This window comes from Nelusetta ayraudi, unplaced genomic scaffold (assembly GCF_046127955.1).
Source record: "Nelusetta ayraudi isolate G7.1 ecotype Tasmania unplaced genomic scaffold, CSIRO-AGI_Nayr_v1 ptg000048l, whole genome shotgun sequence".
NCBI lineage: Eukaryota > Metazoa > Chordata > Actinopteri > Tetraodontiformes > Monacanthidae > Nelusetta > Nelusetta ayraudi.
Window position 1 is genome coordinate 11317108 of NW_027466098.1, and position 17222 is coordinate 11334329.

At 46.6% G+C, this 17222-nt stretch overlaps 1 protein-coding gene across 5 annotated transcripts; it reads right to left on the reverse strand.

Moving 5' to 3' along the window:
- Nucleotides 1-966: 966 nt before the first annotated feature.
- Nucleotides 967-17111, reverse strand: LOC142895359 (bridge-like lipid transfer protein family member 2). Of its 5 annotated transcripts, none has more exons than XM_076036336.1 (40): nt 16955-17107; nt 16267-16395; nt 16006-16132; nt 15852-15901; nt 15609-15750; nt 15412-15530; nt 15266-15326; nt 14988-15171; nt 14633-14756; nt 14419-14543; nt 14273-14340; nt 14059-14195; nt 13735-13889; nt 13149-13342; nt 12416-12713; nt 11911-12116; nt 10181-11237; nt 9904-10095; nt 9520-9722; nt 9050-9168; nt 8754-8977; nt 8363-8553; nt 8109-8208; nt 7783-7982; nt 7039-7336; nt 6808-6965; nt 6160-6366; nt 5971-6070; nt 5679-5861; nt 5438-5559; nt 5194-5349; nt 4860-4981; nt 4596-4776; nt 4239-4325; nt 3672-3782; nt 3452-3587; nt 2659-2783; nt 2474-2575; nt 1875-2009; nt 967-1767 (listed from the first exon to the last, which is right to left on the reverse strand). In XM_076036336.1, exons 2-40 carry the CDS (start codon nt 16335-16337, stop codon nt 1582-1584), a joined length of 6756 nt encoding a protein of 2251 aa, XP_075892451.1. In that variant the 5' UTR covers nt 16338-16395; nt 16955-17107; the 3' UTR covers nt 967-1581. The 5 variants fall into 5 exon arrangements, with proteins under 5 accessions (XP_075892451.1, XP_075892450.1, XP_075892453.1 ...); XM_076036335.1 differs by lacking the exon at nt 16955-17107 and adding an exon at nt 16680-16801 and having other exon boundaries at nt 16267-16398; XM_076036338.1 differs by lacking the exon at nt 16955-17107 and adding an exon at nt 16680-16778.
- Between the last annotated feature and the right edge of the window lie 111 nt (nt 17112-17222).

Genomic DNA, 17222 nt, shown 5'->3' on the forward strand with positions numbered 1-17222 from the left:
CTCTGTGACTCACAGAGCCCCCCCACCCCACACATACACACACACACACACCACCCTGTGTTTTATTACACAAACGCTATTAAGAAACAGAGGCAAAAACAAACCGTGAAAAACAAACAAACAAGAAAAAAACCCAACAAAAAACAGACACGCAGCACTGACAGACTTTAGACTCCTTTATTGACAGATAAACATGAAGCCAGTGATTACATCCGCTGTCGCAAAATGTGATCCGCATGAATTAAAACGCTCAGGGCATTTGCACTGATACTCCGAACAGAAACGTGGGTGACACAGAACAGGTTTAGCAGCGCAGTGATACGAGCGTTTCAACAGAAAAACGACCCTGATTACAAAAATATCAAAATACTTTGCGTAAAAAGTGCGTCGATAATAAAGTTACAAAACATACATTTAGCCATTAGACTTTTTTTTTTTTTTTTTTTGCCACAATACAGTTTTAACACACTGAAGGCCTTTTTTTTTTTTTTTTTTTTTGCTGCTCTGCTCTTGACATATTGCACTGGGTGAGGTAATGCAAGCCGAGGGGTGCAGACAGTACGTTTCAGGTTAAACCATAAAATAGCATCTTTTGCCGCAAGCTCTTTTTTTTTCTCCATAGGTGAATGAAGGCCTTCCTGTTGGCGACAGTCATACAGCCATTCACAACTTTGTAATGCTCAAATGATAAAACAGTACATGTATACATATATACATATATATATATATATATATATATATATATATATATATATATATATATATATATATATATATATATATATACATACATACATATATATACATATATATACATATATATATATATACATATATATACATATATATATATATATATATACATATATATATATATATATACATATATATATATATATATATATATATATATACATATATATACACATATATATACATATATATATATGTATATATATATATATATATATATATATATATATATATATATATATATGTATTTTTTTTTTTTTTTTTTTAGATCAGCATTTCAGATCCTGTCATGGACATGTGGCGGCGTCAAAGGTGCTTTCCCACTTTTTCCCCAACAGGTTTGAGTTGCAGTGTTCCCGAGCCAGCAGGAAAAGGTGCTCTCAGACGTACAGTAAACAGTAACAGTAAAGGCCCAGCTGCGTACTGTAAAAAAACAAAAGAAACAAATCTTTCTCGCTGTATTGAATGCAACTTTAGTGGTTGATGGCGAAACGCTGTGAATAATTTTTAATTGGCACACAAAATGAACATGATTATGTTTTTTTTTTTTATATATATATTTTTTTGGTCAGAAGGCTATTCCCGGTTTAACCTGGAGCTGCTGGAGTTTCAACTGTGAGCTCAGATCCAGGACCCACCGGGAATATTAATAATAAAAAAACAAACAAACAACCGTAGTCATGGACAAAAGATTTCTCTCCGTTCAGCAGGCTCAAGATATGACTTAAATATAAAATAGAATCGGCTTCATATTGAGACTCTGGAGACGCTGCTCTCCACACTGAGGCGTTTTGTGTTTCCCCGGGTCATTCAGTCAGGCTGCAGTTTTCACTTGCGGCGGCTGAAGATGCTCTTCTTGCTGGAGCTCTTGTCCGCCGTGCTGAGGCCGATGAGCAGCCGAGCCTTCTCGTCTTCCTCCTGCTGCTGCAGGCTGTTGTCGGACTTCCCTTCAAACGATTTGCTCCGCAGGTCGGAGGCGGAGGCGGGTTTCAGGCGCAGCTTCTCCTTTATCATCTATCAGATAAGGAAGAAAAAAACAAAACTGGTGATGAGCAGCTCGAGTGCGACGGTGCATAACTTTATGAACCTAACAGTGGACGCCTGTCTTGCGGGTGTGGCACCTGCGCTACGAGCGCTTTCCTGCTGTCCCTTTTCACCGCCATGGCAAAGTCGAGCCACGTCCAGGTGTTGTTGTGGTACTCCAGGCAAGGCAGGACCAGATTCAGGTCCTTCCAGTCCACGCTGCTCTTTTCTCCCTGCAGACACAGCATTTCAAATGGTGAAACGACTTCCAAATAAGTCAACCTATGAGAAGATGGCACTTAGTCTACAATGATTATGTATTGCACATGCTATCCTGTGTACCACATGATACCAAACAAGTTCACAATTTTAGGTTTGGAGCCTCGTCTGCCAAAAGACGCTCCCCGTTACAGATAATAGTTTAGAAACAAATTCTCTACAAGCAACAGGACACTAAACTACAATGAATGAATGAATGTTCATTTATTGAGCTACAACTTGACTAATTCTTCTTCATCAATATCAACATAAATGAAGGTCCAGTCTTTACAATGCATAACGTCATGTGCAATTTTAACCACTGATGTATGTTCAGTGACCCTACATTCGATATTCAGCATCTGTATTAGACCAGTATGCTTTTAACTGAAAAAAGTGGTTGTTGAACCACTGCGCTGTATTTCTGGATGTCACCCACCTTGTAGCTGACGCAGAGGGGCACCTGAGGAATCTTGATGTAGATGAAGGAGTTGTTCATGGCGGCTCGCTCCTTCATCTTGTCGATGTCGTCCACAGGATGCTGGAAGAAGCAGGTGGCACAATGTCTTTTGCGACTGTCTCCCTCTCGGTTATGCCGTGTGAGCGCCGGCCGAGCGCGGTTACCTCTGGCGCCTTCCTGAACGACCTCCTGACCCCCGCGCTGCGGTTCAGTCCCTGGGCGACGCCTTTGCTGGGGCCCATGGCGCCCATGGTGTCCTCTGACGACTGCCGGGGCTTGACGGGGATACCTGAAACACCCCCGCAGCGTCCATGTGAGCTCGGCGGCCTCTGAGCGACTCGGCGCCCTCCACCTCACACCCCCCCTGAGTCTAACTGACACTCTCTGTTCCACACACAGCTCAAGGTCATCACCAAAGTGAGAGAATCTTTAAATAGCTCAGTGGATGGCATTACACTGTAATAGGTTATTCTATACCCCCCACGTGCCCTGACAAAGATCCAGCAGAAAAAAAAAGATATGGAAGCTTGTATTGATCAGTTAGCAGGGCTGGATTACAGGTGGACTCATTATTATAATAATAAATTCATTTGTGTTTTTTGGGGGGATTATTCTGATACAAAAATACTTAAATTTTAACTTCAGTATTGACATTTTTTTAATTGGTTTGCCAGTATATTGCCTGCATTAATGTGGATGGTAGTGCACAGCAAGCTGCGCTCAACTCTAGAAGCAAGCCAAGTGTTATGAGGTACTTTAGTATTTACCGCAATTTATATTCCCATCACATCCGTTTCTCATTTCTAATATAATACAGTCCAGCCTGGAGCTTTATTATCAAATAATCACCACAACAGACCAGATACACTAAACTATATTGTAATTGTGGAATGAAACACAAAAAAAGCATAATGAAATTTGTAGGTTCGTGCCAATGCATCAACCAGCAAAGCTCACCTGTGGTGACCAATCTGAACTTGTCCTCCTCGTCTGCCACCTCCTCCTCCTCCACATTTCTCCCCGGGAAGAAGAATCCCATCATCCTCTTGAAGAACTGATACATCAGCTGGATGGTGAGAGGCACCACGTTCACCTGACGGCGCATCAAACATCAAACTTTTAACCGTCAGTTCATCGACGATCAGCTCAGGTGAGACGGCGCGCGACGCTCGATCACCTCAAAGTGTTCCTTCACGGAGATTCCTCCCACAGGGGGGCGCACTTTGCTGAAGATGCGAAGCGCGAACTGGCGTGCGGACTGGCAGGTGCTCTGAGGGCGGAGCACCACCTGCGACAGCACAGCGAGATCCTTGCATCTTAAAAAGCTTTTATCAACAAGAGTTTAATTCTACATCATTGATGGTATGAATACAGAGTGAACAGCATGAGGTTGGTGGGCTTGAGAGCTCCAGCATGCATGTGTCAATGAACATGATGCGCATGTGCGTGCAACACCACACAGGAAGCCCGACAGAGCTTCTGAGGGATCATGTCAGAAAAACCAGGACGGATCAACGCAAACATTGTTGGTGTTGATGGTGTTGTCACTATACAACAACAGTGTACATACCCGCACACGCTGCACAGGAGAAACCAGGCAGTGGCATCATTATTGTGTTAAGTGAACCGCTTCTTAGGAACTTGTCACAATCATAATAGATTTAGATATAGACAATACTTTTTAGAGTTGGGCTTAAGAAACATAATAATACAGCAGCATCTATACAGTGAGAGTCTACTTTACCTTGTAAGCTGCATTTGGCAGGAGGTTGTTCATTGTGAACCAACCCAACTCCAACAGATGCTCTGCTGTGTCGTCAGACTTGTTGAGCTGCGCAAAAAAAAAAAGCAACATGAGGAATGAGAATGAAGAAAAGAGTTGGAAAAACAAGCTAGAAAAAAGGAAACATTATTATTTATGATTTGTTGTATTGTAAGCAACATAGTACAGGTTTTTCTTTGAACGTAGAATATGGAAAATATTTCAGCTACAGAGATAAATAAAACTGAAAAACAAAAAAAACCTCTCTTGTTCAGCACAAACCATCAAACAGAAAAAAAAACAAAAAAACAAAATCATTCTGTCTCTGTGTTGACTTACTTTGCTGTACATGAATCTCTGGAGCTCCAGCTCAGCGATGCCAAGTTGGCCGTCCTCCTCAGTCAGACACCAGCGGGCCTGGGCAAAGTAGATCTCTGTTCTCCTCACCACGCTCACGTCCTCTGGAGGTTTTCTCAGCTCCAGCTTGTTCGCCCGCTGCAGCTGGAAGTCCTTGAAGCATCTGAAAAGGAGACAAGGTTTTTTTTTAAACCGCGCATCGCATTTTGCGCCGTGCAATGCAGATGAGCGGCTGCGGCGCAAGACCTGATGAGGATGTTGAGCTCTTCGCTCTTCATCTGCATGTCGTTCTTTTCCTGGTTCAGCTGATTCTGCAGCCGCGAGTTGATCTCCACCAGTTCGTCGCCGCTAAGTTCCTCTGGTTGGGCCTGATGGAATGAGTGAAAAGCAAAAAATAGGTTGGAAAATGAAAACAGCTAAATAAGAGATTTCTTTTTTTGACTTTTACAAATCCTTTATTTCTAGGCCAGATTCTTACAATATCTATTCAACACATGAATGATTAATGGAAATCAAAAACACCACATACTGTTTTCCTCTCCCTAGTTCTAAGAGATAAATGATTCCCGTGGTGACTCACTCTGATGTTGGAGTAAATCTGCTTCTCCAGGCGCCTGATCTGGGCGAGGTGCTGCCTGACTGCTTCCTGGAGGTGCAGGATGCTGCTGCGCTGCTCCTCGGGGTTGCTCGAAATCTCCAGCTGGAAGCGCACACGCTGCTTCTTCTCACTGTGCTCCTGCAAGTTGCCGGAATAAAATTTAAAAATGACACATTCCCCTCCCGACTACTCGAAATCCTTCTGTGAGCTGGGACTGTAAATTCACCTTTCGTCTGGGCTCCACGTGGAGCAAGAGGTTGTTGACGATGTCCAGGATCATAGCGTACTGAACGGGGTTGGTGGAGATCTCCAGGTCGTGGTGAATGAGGGTGAAAGTGTCCACTGCGCCTGTTCCCAATGAGAACAAAAATAATCTGAAGTTACTGAAATGTCATCGTTTCAACATTAAAAAGTTGCCACTTTTCCCAGCCAGGCGCAGGTTGTGGTGTGCAGGAGATCAGACGCACCGGCCTGCTTCTTCAGCAGATCCTCTTTCTCATGACTGTCCCTCAGCTCTGGCGGTTTAATCTGCGTGGCCACTTCCGGGTTGATGTCGTGACTGTAACTGATGTAGTGCATCCGGCAGCTACAACGTGAGATGATGCGCTGAACCTGCTGGGACTCGTTGACCTGCGCTGGCTGGTTCCAGTCTACACACACCAACAAGAAAAGTCCTTTAGTGGCTAATCGGAGCTACTTCTACAGCTGAAATGTTTCGGATTGGCCCAGTGCTTGACTGTAGTGGTAATAATCCATCACCTGTTGTGGTGCTGACCATTCCTCCCACAGCCTGGCCGCTCTCCATCAGCTCCAGCACGGAGTCCATGCTGCGCTGCCGGTGCTCCTCAATGTTTTTCACCTAAACACAAACCAGTAAAAAAAACTGGAGTGAATCAGTCTTAGTCTTTTAACTTTTAATGACTTCATCAAGTCAGTCTGTCTGTCTACCTCCAGCCACAACTGTCTGTCCTCCTGCTCGGACGGATTGAGCTCCATGGTGGCAAAGTACTGCATGCCGTCCAGCAGGCAGGTCCACGTCGTCTTCTGCTTCAGGGTGTCGTTGTACCAGGACGGGTGGTGCTCACACTGGAGCAGCTGAGCCTTGGCGGCCGACACCAGCACGCAGCCCGCCGTCTCGGTGCCCCGCAACATCATCTGAGCGAGGCGGAGGGAGGCAGGTTAGATTAGGTCAGTTTAAAAACAGAAACAGAGTTAGCCAAAATGTATATTACATGTGTATTAATGTATATACACGTCAGGAAAAGAAAAGCTTGCATAAACATATAATCTGTAAGTACTTTTATATATATTAAGACCTCTTTCAAAGTTTGATCAAATTACGATAGCATTGTGTACTGTTGCACAATGTTTTCCCAACAGATGGCACTACCCTCATGAATGGAGCTACCCAAGCAGTAGTTGGCCATACACATAACGTCTGGAAGCTAATGGCCAACACTTTCAGCACCAGTAATTTGTATTAATCTTGTGATTTCTCGATTAATGTGGGATTGAAATATTTATTCAAGTTTCTTTTTCCTGATGTGTGTATCCATCATTTTGGCTGAGTGTGAAAAATCAAGGAAAAACGGGCACCTGACAGTTCACCAGCTCGATGAACCAGTTACGGTTGTACACGTCGTCTGTCTGGCAGGCGGCGATGCCACACAGCTGGTCGCTGACGCCGGAGTCCTCCTCCGAAAACACCACAAACTTGTCCGTTTCCTCGATCAGCTTCTGGAGCATCGAAGTCCCTTTGTGGCGAAGACATAAAGAGAGTCGAGTGCACCGTACACGCGCCCATACAAAGGTAAACAGCAACTGTACCTTCGTTTTGACTCTTCTCCGTCCGACTGACGGTGGGCACGACCGGCGTGGTGGGCGCGGTGGTGGGCGAGTAGTTGGACGGCGAGCGCTTGAGCTTCTTGGCCTGCAGCTGCGTGTCAATCCGGAGGCCCTTCAAGGCCTCGGTGGACAGGTTCCTCTTCAGCACCGACGCTTTTTTGTAACCGTCGTAGAGCGCGAAAGCAATGTTCCTGTTGGTGGTCGTCCAGGAGGCGCGGAGGTCCACCAGGCGGAGTTTGTGCGTGTAGGAGGTGTTGGTCTCATCCTTCTGGTTCACCTCCTGAGGCCACATTTACACACATGTTTAGTGGGAACGTATCAAGGAAGGGAAGAGGTGAGTCAACTGCTGTGTTTCCATTGCCCCGAGAATTGCGCAAAACCTAAATATCTCTCAATGGAAACCCCTGCAAATCGCAATTGCACTCGTCGAAATTTTTGAAATATCGCTTTTATTTTGCAAAGAACTGTCATGGAAACGCAGCTTGTGAGAGAGTAAGTGAGAAGGGAAGGAAGGAAAGGAAGGAGTGAGTGAGTGAGCGGGAAGGAAGGAAGGAAGAAAGAAAGGAAAGAAGGACGGAAGGAAGGAAGGAAGAAAGGAAAGAAGGACGGAAGGAAGGAAAGAAGGAAGGAAGGAAGAAAGGAAAGAAGGAAGGAAGGAAGGAAGGAAGGAAGGAAGTGAGTCAAACAAACAGACAAACAGACAGATAGATAGAAAAAATCTTTGACCTCTTCCATGCGGTTGCTCTGCCGCTGGTAGCTCAAGGACGACAGGCTGAGCAGGTGGGTCTTCTTCACCTGGGCGTTGAGCTGGTGGTCGGCCGTCTCGTCCCAGGTGGAGGCCATCAGGTGAACGGTCACCTGAGAGAGCTCGCTGACCATCTGAGTCACATTCCACTCGGAGATCAGCCTCCTCATCACAGTGCCAGCTGAGACACACACACACACACACACACACACACACACACACACACACACATTTCTGTTACAATTGTGTGCGTGCGTGCATGTGTGTGCATGTGTGTGTGTGTGTGTGTGTGCGTGTGTGTGTTTACCCTGTGGAATGAGTCTCTGTGCCCCTCGTGTGAAGACGTGGCCTTTGTTGCACTCTAACTGGACGCCTCGCTGCTGGGCGAAGGAAGCCCAGTAATGTACCTGCAAGACACACACTGTATTAATCTACCACTCTGGACTCTAGGCACACACTACAACCTGTGAGTGACCCTGACTGCACAGCTCACAATACAAACAGGCAGAAGACAGTGGGCAGCTGCTGGACGGCAGCCCAGGAAAAAAAAAAAAAACGTACTTGTAGCTGTGGGAAGGCAGCTGTGTAGGACATCTGTTTGTAGTGCTGGCCCAGCTTCTTGCGAACGGGCCTGAGGCTGTGGAAGAGCTTCCCTCTGCAAATGGGTCGCGATACGCCCGTCCACGTGGCCCAAAAGTTCTGCATCCAGCGGAGGGTGCTGCTGTACAGGAGGATTCGAGGCTGTGATGCCTCTGCAGGGGGCAAACAGAGAGCAGGAAATGGACGTTGATTCTTCTAGAGATTAGACCTGTCAGAAATATATCTGGCAAAGGCACACACACACACACACACACACACACACACACACACACACACACACACACACACACACACACGCACACACGCACACACGCACACACGCACACACGCACACACACGCACACACACACACCAGTGCCACAGTGCTGGTTAAGGTCCATGGTGATGGAGAGGTTGAGGTTCTCGGAGCGAAAGGCTCTGTAGGAGTCATGGGGTTGTCCTGAGGTCACGTCAGCAACGTTCTCCGCGCAGCAGAGCATCACAGCGTGGTGGTCGTGGGGGTTGCCATGGCAAAGCCACTGGAGGTCAAGGGTCATGCACAGGTTTGGCAGGTGCAGGAAGCAGATATCGTCGTACCTGACGGACAAACGTCACGTTACGATGACTCGTCAGCCCGGTGTGAAGTTTTCCTCGACGCCTCGCACTTACTTTGATGCCGTTCTGACGTTTACATCCAGGTCTCCTTTAAAGACAAACTTGCCGGGATTCCAGTCAAAATTGAGCTTATTCCACTCCCAGTGCAGGTTTTCTGTGGTGTTGTAAGGGTCCTGCAAGAGTAGAAACCAGAAACATGATGCATATTATTAAAGTAACCTCAGATGCTCATTGCCTTGACAGACAATCTAGTGTTTGTGTGTGGCATTAAAAATGTCATAATCCCAAATCTTAATTCTGCCCACAGTAGAATTTTACTGCCATAACCAAAAGTCTTATACATCCTGTTTACTTTTATACTTTTACATTGAAATAGTCCCCTTTGCCATAAGATAACTGGATTCCAAGACAGTTGGTCAAACACATTTGAGGGCAAAACATAAAACTAGACAACTAATTGGCTCGCTATCTAAAACCCCTGTGACAATACAGTTAACAACAAATTTATTACAACATGGTTTTACCTCAGTTGCCAGCTGGTGGAGGTTGGCCTGATCGATGTCCATGACCCACCGCCCATGTAGGAGGAGGCGACTTTTATCCCACCAGGCCAGCAGAGGAGAGGGGTCCACGGTGGGTTTAGTCAGCAGGTCAACAGCCTGGCCAATCAGAGTCCAGGCAGGGTCCCAACACGGCCCCCACACAATCGTGTAGAGATTTATATTTGCTGCACAAAGACAGTATTCAGTTAGACAAATGTTGAGTGGGCGTATGGGGAGACCTTCACTGATCTTGTGATTCAGAACTGCCAAGCTGTTTGTGAGTGTAAGACACCGGCTAGGATTTCAGTTTCAAGTGTAGCAGAAAAAAAGAATTTAGAGGAAAACGGCATCAATCTTGAAACTAACATTTAAAATCGTAGTAGAATTTGAGCGGTGGCATGTTCCTGTGCACCGTCACGTCTCCCCACGGTGGCCCCAGTGGGACAGTCTCTTTGCGACGGGCCCTGGCCTGCCCATCTTGCTCAGTCCCGATGAGGCGTCCCGACAGATTCCAGTCTCGGATCTCAAACAGGTAACGCGGGTAATCCCGAATCCGCACTGGAAAATCACACGGCGGAGAAAGACATTAGTTACTGTAGCGTTCAATCTGATCAAACGTCTGTGAATACACGTGCAAAATTACCCAAAAATGCAGCCAGTTTGAACTTGACGGCGCGACACCACTGAACCACTAGGGGGAGTCCATCTCTTGGGAAAGGACTGATCCTGTCGATGTCCCTGAGCTGCTCCCTGACCCTCTCCGGGCCGTGCAGCGACTGGTCGGCCAGGGCCACCAGCTCCAGCTCTGACACGGTCCAGGTGAGCAGGGACTTGCGCATGGGCGTGTTGACGTAGAGGCGGCGCGAGCGCTGGATGTAGATCTCGATGTGCTTCTTCTCCAGCGAGCTGTACAGCTCCTCGATCTTCCTGGCCGGGAGGAGCTCCCCGTGCTGCTTGCGCAAGTCCGCCACCTTCTTGTCCAGCAGGTGGAGACGCTTGGCGCTCTCCTTGCTCTCGTCCTTCATCAGCTCGTAGTTGTCCCGCAGCTTGATCTCGAAGACATCGTCGAGGAAGACGAAGGAGAACAGGCCCACCCTGAAGACGAGGTCGGCGGGGAGGCGCTGGGCGGTGGCGGAGGCCTTGCCCGCCGAGCTGTGAAGGGTCTTCAGCCACTTCTGCACGCAGATGGCCATGTCGAAGGTGCTGGAGAAGTTGTACTGGTAGGGGAACTCGACGGCCAGGGACGGGGAGGTGAGCACCCAGACGCGGTTGTGGACGGTGGTGAGGAAGGGGAAAGCGTCCCTGTGCAGCTTCATCTCCGTCAGCTCCGCGTGCGTCTCCACATCCAGGCCCTGGAAGGTGACGATGTTGTTGCCGTCAAAGTTGAGAATCAGGCACGGTGAGTGCGCGCGCACCGAGCCGGCGTGCTTGGAGACGGACAGCGACCCGGCGTGCAGGAGGATGTAGTTCTGCTCGCCGACGTGGGCCGTGAAACGGGAGCAGCCGAGCTCAAAGCGCAGACACAGGCTCCGGCCGGAGCCCGAGGCCGCGGCTTCAGTCTCGGCCGCTTCCACCACGCCGGCCTCTCCTTTGGCTCTATCCAGCAGACGCCAGCAAGCCTGAGCTTCCGTCAGGTGCTGGTACAAGACCATGTGGTCCGGAGGCGTCCACACGACGCTGAGCTCCTCTTCACACTGAACCTGAAAAGGAAATGCAGTGAGGATGATTTATTCCATTGGTTTTCAAGCGGTGGAGTCTCAGGACCCATAGACCCCTTTTTATCATTTCTAGTATATAATAAATTGTTGAATTGATTTGTGTGTCTGTGTCTGCAAAAAATAACATTTTCTCTATAAATACTGTATATACACTACCAGTCAAAACTTTGGACACACCCGATAGATAATGTCTTTTCTTTCATGACTATTGACATCCAAGTTTCACACTGAAGGCATCAAAGCTACGTATGAACACACATGGAATTACGTAGGAAACAATAAAAGTGTAAAATAATTCTTCAAAATAGCCACCTTTCATGAAAAGCAAATTTAGTTATTTAACAGGTTTTTCTTTGCTGCATAATTATACATATCTTGTTCCTATATTTGATGTCTTTAGTATCTATCTGCAGAAAGTTGTAAAGATAAAAAAAAGTGCATGAGAAGGTGTGTAAAACTTTTGACTGGTAGTGTATATTTTAAAATCCTTTTCTTTTTTAATTTTTTTTCAAAAAAAAAAAGAAAAAAAAAGGGAAACTACCCACGAAACTGCAATCAAAACGGCTCTACGAACCAATTTTGGGTCGCGAGCCACGAGTTGAGAAACACTGATTCATTCGGACTCGCTAAATGACTCGGACGCTGACGCGATTACCTGGAAGGTGTGGGTGGTGACGTGGTAGGTGAAGGCAATGGTGGTGAGTGTGACCACGGGGCTGGGAGTCTGGCTGGCAGGACTGCAGGACTCCATGCTCTCGGTGAGGCTTTTGATGGTCGACAGGCTCACGCCTCGAAGGGACACAGAGGAGCTCTCGGCAGAGCTCAGCACCCCGATGGTATCCATCCGCAAAGAGACCGCTCCTTCAACAGCGCACAGGTGGACAAAATATATTGTTTGGATGGGATTCCATAAATTTCACTCAGCTCTGATTTTTCACAGTAGCTGTTTTTAACATTGCATCCATGCCTTTTTTTTGCAACAATATGCAAGGTAACAATAGTCACTGAACTCATTTTATGCCCTGCATCTCCTTTTTTGTAACATGTCTGATTTTAAAGATCCTGATACTCAAGCAAGAGGAAATTAACTATACACAGAAGACACAAATGTACCACTTGCTCAACACTGAAACATTTTTATCAGTTTCAGAAAACCTTACCTGCTAGATTAGACAGCGTGAACACGTTGACGTCCTCCAGACAGCAGTCCAGTTTAAACAGCAGGTGTTGCTGTGAGGAAGAGGCGTGCTGGCCGACATCGTCGCTTGGGGGAGCCGCCAGAGCCTCGTCCGGGAGCGACTGGGCCGCCTCGGAGGGAACGGAGATGAGGGACAGCAGTCGAGACAGGCACAACGCACACGTCTCTGAAAGCTCCACCTGGAGCCCCTTCAGACGAGAGTCCATGCTCAGACTGGGACACTGGCTGCTCGACTCCAGGTGGGGTCGATTGAAACTACCCTGGTTTGGAAGAAAAAATGCATCCAATCAAAATGTATCGAAACAGTGACTGCCATTAAATATGCTGATATGCTAAACATTAGGAATGAATTGAAGTATTTTCGATAGCTCTGATCATTCAAGGCTGGGGAATAGCAACATGAAAGAAAAAAAACATGGCAAATAAGAAGCTTTCTATTGGTCAGTGCCAAACGAAGCCTTACGATTGGCTCTTGTAAAATGAGCAAGAGTCAATGTTTGTCTCATACAACATTTTCAAGGCACCAACGGAAAATACAATAGATTTGTTGCTTTTACAAATATCAAAATTTTGCATATCCGGTTTATTTTAGGTCGGAGGGGAGAGTGTATGAAATGTAGGTCTTTACGAGTCAAATGCGCATGTTTTCCCCTAAATAAAAAAGATTTCCAAGACTTATATATTTGTGCACTTACCTGAAAATTGAGTGAGTCTAAAATGAGTGCTTCCCCCCACACGTGTTTCCCAGGAGGGTGAGGTGCTTGTTGGATATGGGAGCCCTGTCCAACCCTCCACCAGAAGTTGTCCAGGGACAGAGAGGCACGCTGGTGGACATTCTGCGACTCTGGGCCCTCTGTGTCATCTATGATGTCCAGAAGATGCTGCAGTTCTACGGACATCCGTAAGTTAACAGGACACAATTCCACTGGTTTCGGTTGAGAATGAAATAAACAAAAGCCGCATAATGGGAAGAAAGGAGTGAAGGTTAATGTGTAACATCTGAATGAAGGGCCCATTCAGAACAAACCTTATGTAATGTTTTGCCTCCTTCAAAAGGTTCAGCAAAAAGGTTTTATACGAACGCCGAAGTTTTAATAAGAAAAGATGTGTATTCTCAGACTTGAGAATGTGGGGCAATGCCTTGCAGGAATTAGGTAAGTGTGTTGAGGTTGCACACTAACACGAGGACCTTGCTTTATAACGTAGCAGTAACATCACATGACATTCGCCTGCCACTCTTTTAACTTGTGTGTGTGAAACCATGTGAAATGCCTGCAGTACCTCCACCGGCCGAGAGGAAACCCAGTGCGAACGGAGTGGTGTCTCCCAGCTGGACGGAAACGTTGACGTTGGACACGGAGGTGGTGATCATGACAGGGGCGTCCAAGTGAGGGAGACGCCTGATGGAGAGAAGGGTGGGCAAATAATCTAACAGACTACACAAGGAGCAACACAATACGGAATGAGAGATGTGAAAAAAACACACACACACAAATGTGGGTGAGAAGATGATGGAGAGGAAAGGTGTCAAATTGTTATTTGTCCAGCGGTGGGAAATTTAGAGACAAGCCAGACTTCCTCACAGCAGTGGATTTAGAAACTTGCCTTTTCCTCTGCGCTGCTTTGCGGTGGATCAACTGTTCCCACGGGAACAGATCGAGCCACGGCAAGAACTCCTGGTGACGGTAGTGAACGATGCAGGTGTTGACAGTGAAGGACCCCGAGATTTCCGTTGATGTGACCTGAATGCGGAGCAAATGCGAGTCATTATTAACGTCATCTCTCGTGAAGGTCGCATCATTGTGAGCCCATCCCGCACCTGCAGGGTTGTCCTGAGGGTGTTCACACAAAGGATCCTTTGTCGACTTTGTGAAAGGAGAAGTCCATCTGCAGCGACAAAAGTGCGTTATTCCGATGTGTTTGTTGCACCTGCGCCGTGCAACCTGCACACAACAGTCGACAAACCTTCTAAGATGAGATTGAGGCTGCTGTGGGGAAAGATGAGCTCTGGGGTGAAGCTTCGAAGAGGAAGGTGCTCGTCATCGTGTCTGTAGGCGACTTTCAAAGACTTCAATGTCCAGTTGAGGTGTCTACAGAGAGAAAAGACGAGTGCATTGTTACGTCAATAAGACATTAAAAAGACAGGCAGGTGTGGGTGATGGCTGAAGCTCTTACTCACTTCTTCTGGCTGTGCATGGACAATGTGACATTTGTGTTATCGAACTCAATGTTGACATTGTGGGGAACCAACTGATGAAATTTTTCCACAGCTTCAGTCTGGATAAACTCAGTGGCTTCACACCCTGAAAGCAAACAGTGTTTTTAAGTCCTCTTGTTATTAACTCACACTTATCATCACAGGTATCATCTGATGCACACAGTAAACCTTCAACTCTGTGCTTATTTGATATAAACATGTCATAACAGTTTCATCGACTAAATATTTTCCAGAGTCATCATCTATAAGCAGACAGAGTTTATTATTTGCTACAACCGTTTTGACAGATCAGAGACTATATTGCGTGTTTGTTTACCTGTTGGGCTTTGGATGCTTTTTTGAGGAGACGGGGGCAGCAGGAGCGGACCAAGAAACAATCCCTCATGCAGCTCCGCCATGAGTGTTCTCACACTTAGAGACAAAGAGGCCGGCTTCATGTCTGGTAGGCTCACATCTCCAGACAGCAGCAGACTCAGAGCCACTTCTGCCAGACAAATGTCCTGCACCAAAGAGAAAATGATTTAAATTATTTCAAATAGTAGTTTTAATTTTAGCAAAAAAAAAAAAAAAAAAACCCAAAAAAACTAAGCTTACCAACTGACTGCTTTTGAGCACTTTACTGCTCAGCTGTCCCACTGAAAAGTCCCATGCCAGCCTGTCGTGAAAGTAATAATAGGTTCGTCATCAAACTTGTATTCTCCATCGAATCCAGGCAGAAAATAACTGGACAGCGTGATTACCGTTTACTCTGGTGGTCGAGTAATAAAGTGATGCCTGCGATGGTCATGTGCCACAGGGACTCCGACCGGGCAGCGTTCGGCACCATCACGTTGATGGAGCTGACGTGAAACGAGAGCAGCTGAAAGCACAGGACACCAACTTTAATCATCACCTGCATTAGTTTAACAGCAGGATGATCTTCAGCATGGCGTCATACTTGCGACAGGAAGCGCAGTGTGGTGGGGCTGAGTGAAATCCTGCTGGACTTTTCCCCATGGCTCTTCTTCACCGGAGGTCTGAGTGGCACCTGGAGGTCAAACCTCACTCTGGTGTCACCGACACACAGGGCCAAATATCTCCTGAATGGCCACACAACATGTAGTCAGTCACCTTAACCTCAAGTGGCATGAAGAAAGATGCTGCAGCCTTATTGCAACATGGCAAAAGACACGTGACTTACGGCAAGTCCTGATTCAGCAGCTTACTTGAAATCCAGATTTTATCAACTTCCTGTCACGAGGAAAGAGGCACTGTTATTTTTATAGCAAATTAGTGTACCCTTATGACATTCTTTTTTAAGGCATCAACAAATGACATGGGAACTAGTGTTTTACCAGGGTATGCTGTGGGTGAAACTGGACACTGACTCCGTGGACTGAAAACAGTCCTACAGACTTTATCTTTAGATCTGCGTTTAGAGCAGTCTGGAAGAACCGCACAGCCAGCGTGCGTATGAGCCACCTAGAGGCAGAGGACAATTGACTTTTGGCATATTCATTCTTGTAAACAGGAAATACAGGACCAGCCTCGCAGCCAGGTCCAAGTGAAAGTCCATGAATGCAGAATACCACTGACAGTCCAGACACTTATCTTACCTGAAAATGACCCATAGCAACAGTAAGCCGAGCAGGAGAGCCAGAGGGACGGAAACCAGCAGAAGATACATTGTGTGCCGAGTTATTTAGACCCAAATCTCCGACATGGGTCTGGCTGCTTTCTTCTGTCTGCTGTCAAACAGGGAGAGGTGTACTTCAGCTTCACCACACCTTACACAGATAGACACCCCTAACTAACTGGTTTTTAGTGCAAATTAATCAATAACCTGTCTATCATTAGTGCTACATTTGCCATGCAAATTCCGGTTCCTGTTGTTATTTTTCACCCAGCTGCACAAGCTGGCTTCTCCGTGCTAATGTTGCTAATTAACTACTGAGTTGTTACAAACATCATCCAACATTTCATAGCACGAAGCTAAACTTTATCTCGCAGCATAACATGAAACCGTTACCTGAACATGGTCCTCATTTATTAGGCCGTTGTGGTATAGCAGTGACTCACTGCCACGGGGTGCCACCGTTAACCCGAAGTAACCAAACATGAAATAGTTAACGTTTGCCGCCGCGTCATCCCCCCCCAAAAAAAAATCAGTAGCAACTCCGCGTTAGCATGCTAGTACCGCGGCTAGGCTAGCATAGCTGCGAGTCAGCAACCGAACTTCCACCTCAGCAGTAAATACTGGTCATGTCTTTTGACACAGTGGGCAGTGAAAGAAAGCGTACTTACCCTGACATATTTACAGTGTAGTGTCCTCCTGCTACAGCGCTGTGTTGCAAAGATGCAGTTGAGTGTGACAGTCAGCTATGCTGGCTCAGAGTAAACACTCCGGCCCAGCGCAGCTTGCAGCTGCTCATTTGACTTGGAGCAGGGAAGTTGAGAACTGGAGTGTAGAGCTGGAACACGGCCAGGCAGTGATACTGAGCGCGGGCATATAAATTATGCTTCATAATATATGCAAGCACAATTTTCTCCCCTAATTCAACCAAGATACATT

Bases quoted from the DNA above. Each gene is read 5' to 3' on its own strand.
- LOC142895359 (XM_076036336.1), bottom strand. From the start codon at position 16,337: ATGTATCTTCTGCTGGTTTCCGTCCCTCTGGCTCTCCTGCTCGGCTTA. The intron at 8,978-9,049 runs GTAAGTGCGAGG...TTTGTCCGTCAG, and splicing joins AACGTCAGAACGGCATCAAA to GTACGACGATATCTGCTTCC. The intron at 4,326-4,595 runs GTAAGTCAACAC...TTTTTTGCGCAG, and splicing joins AGAGATTCATGTACAGCAAA to CTCAACAAGTCTGACGACAC.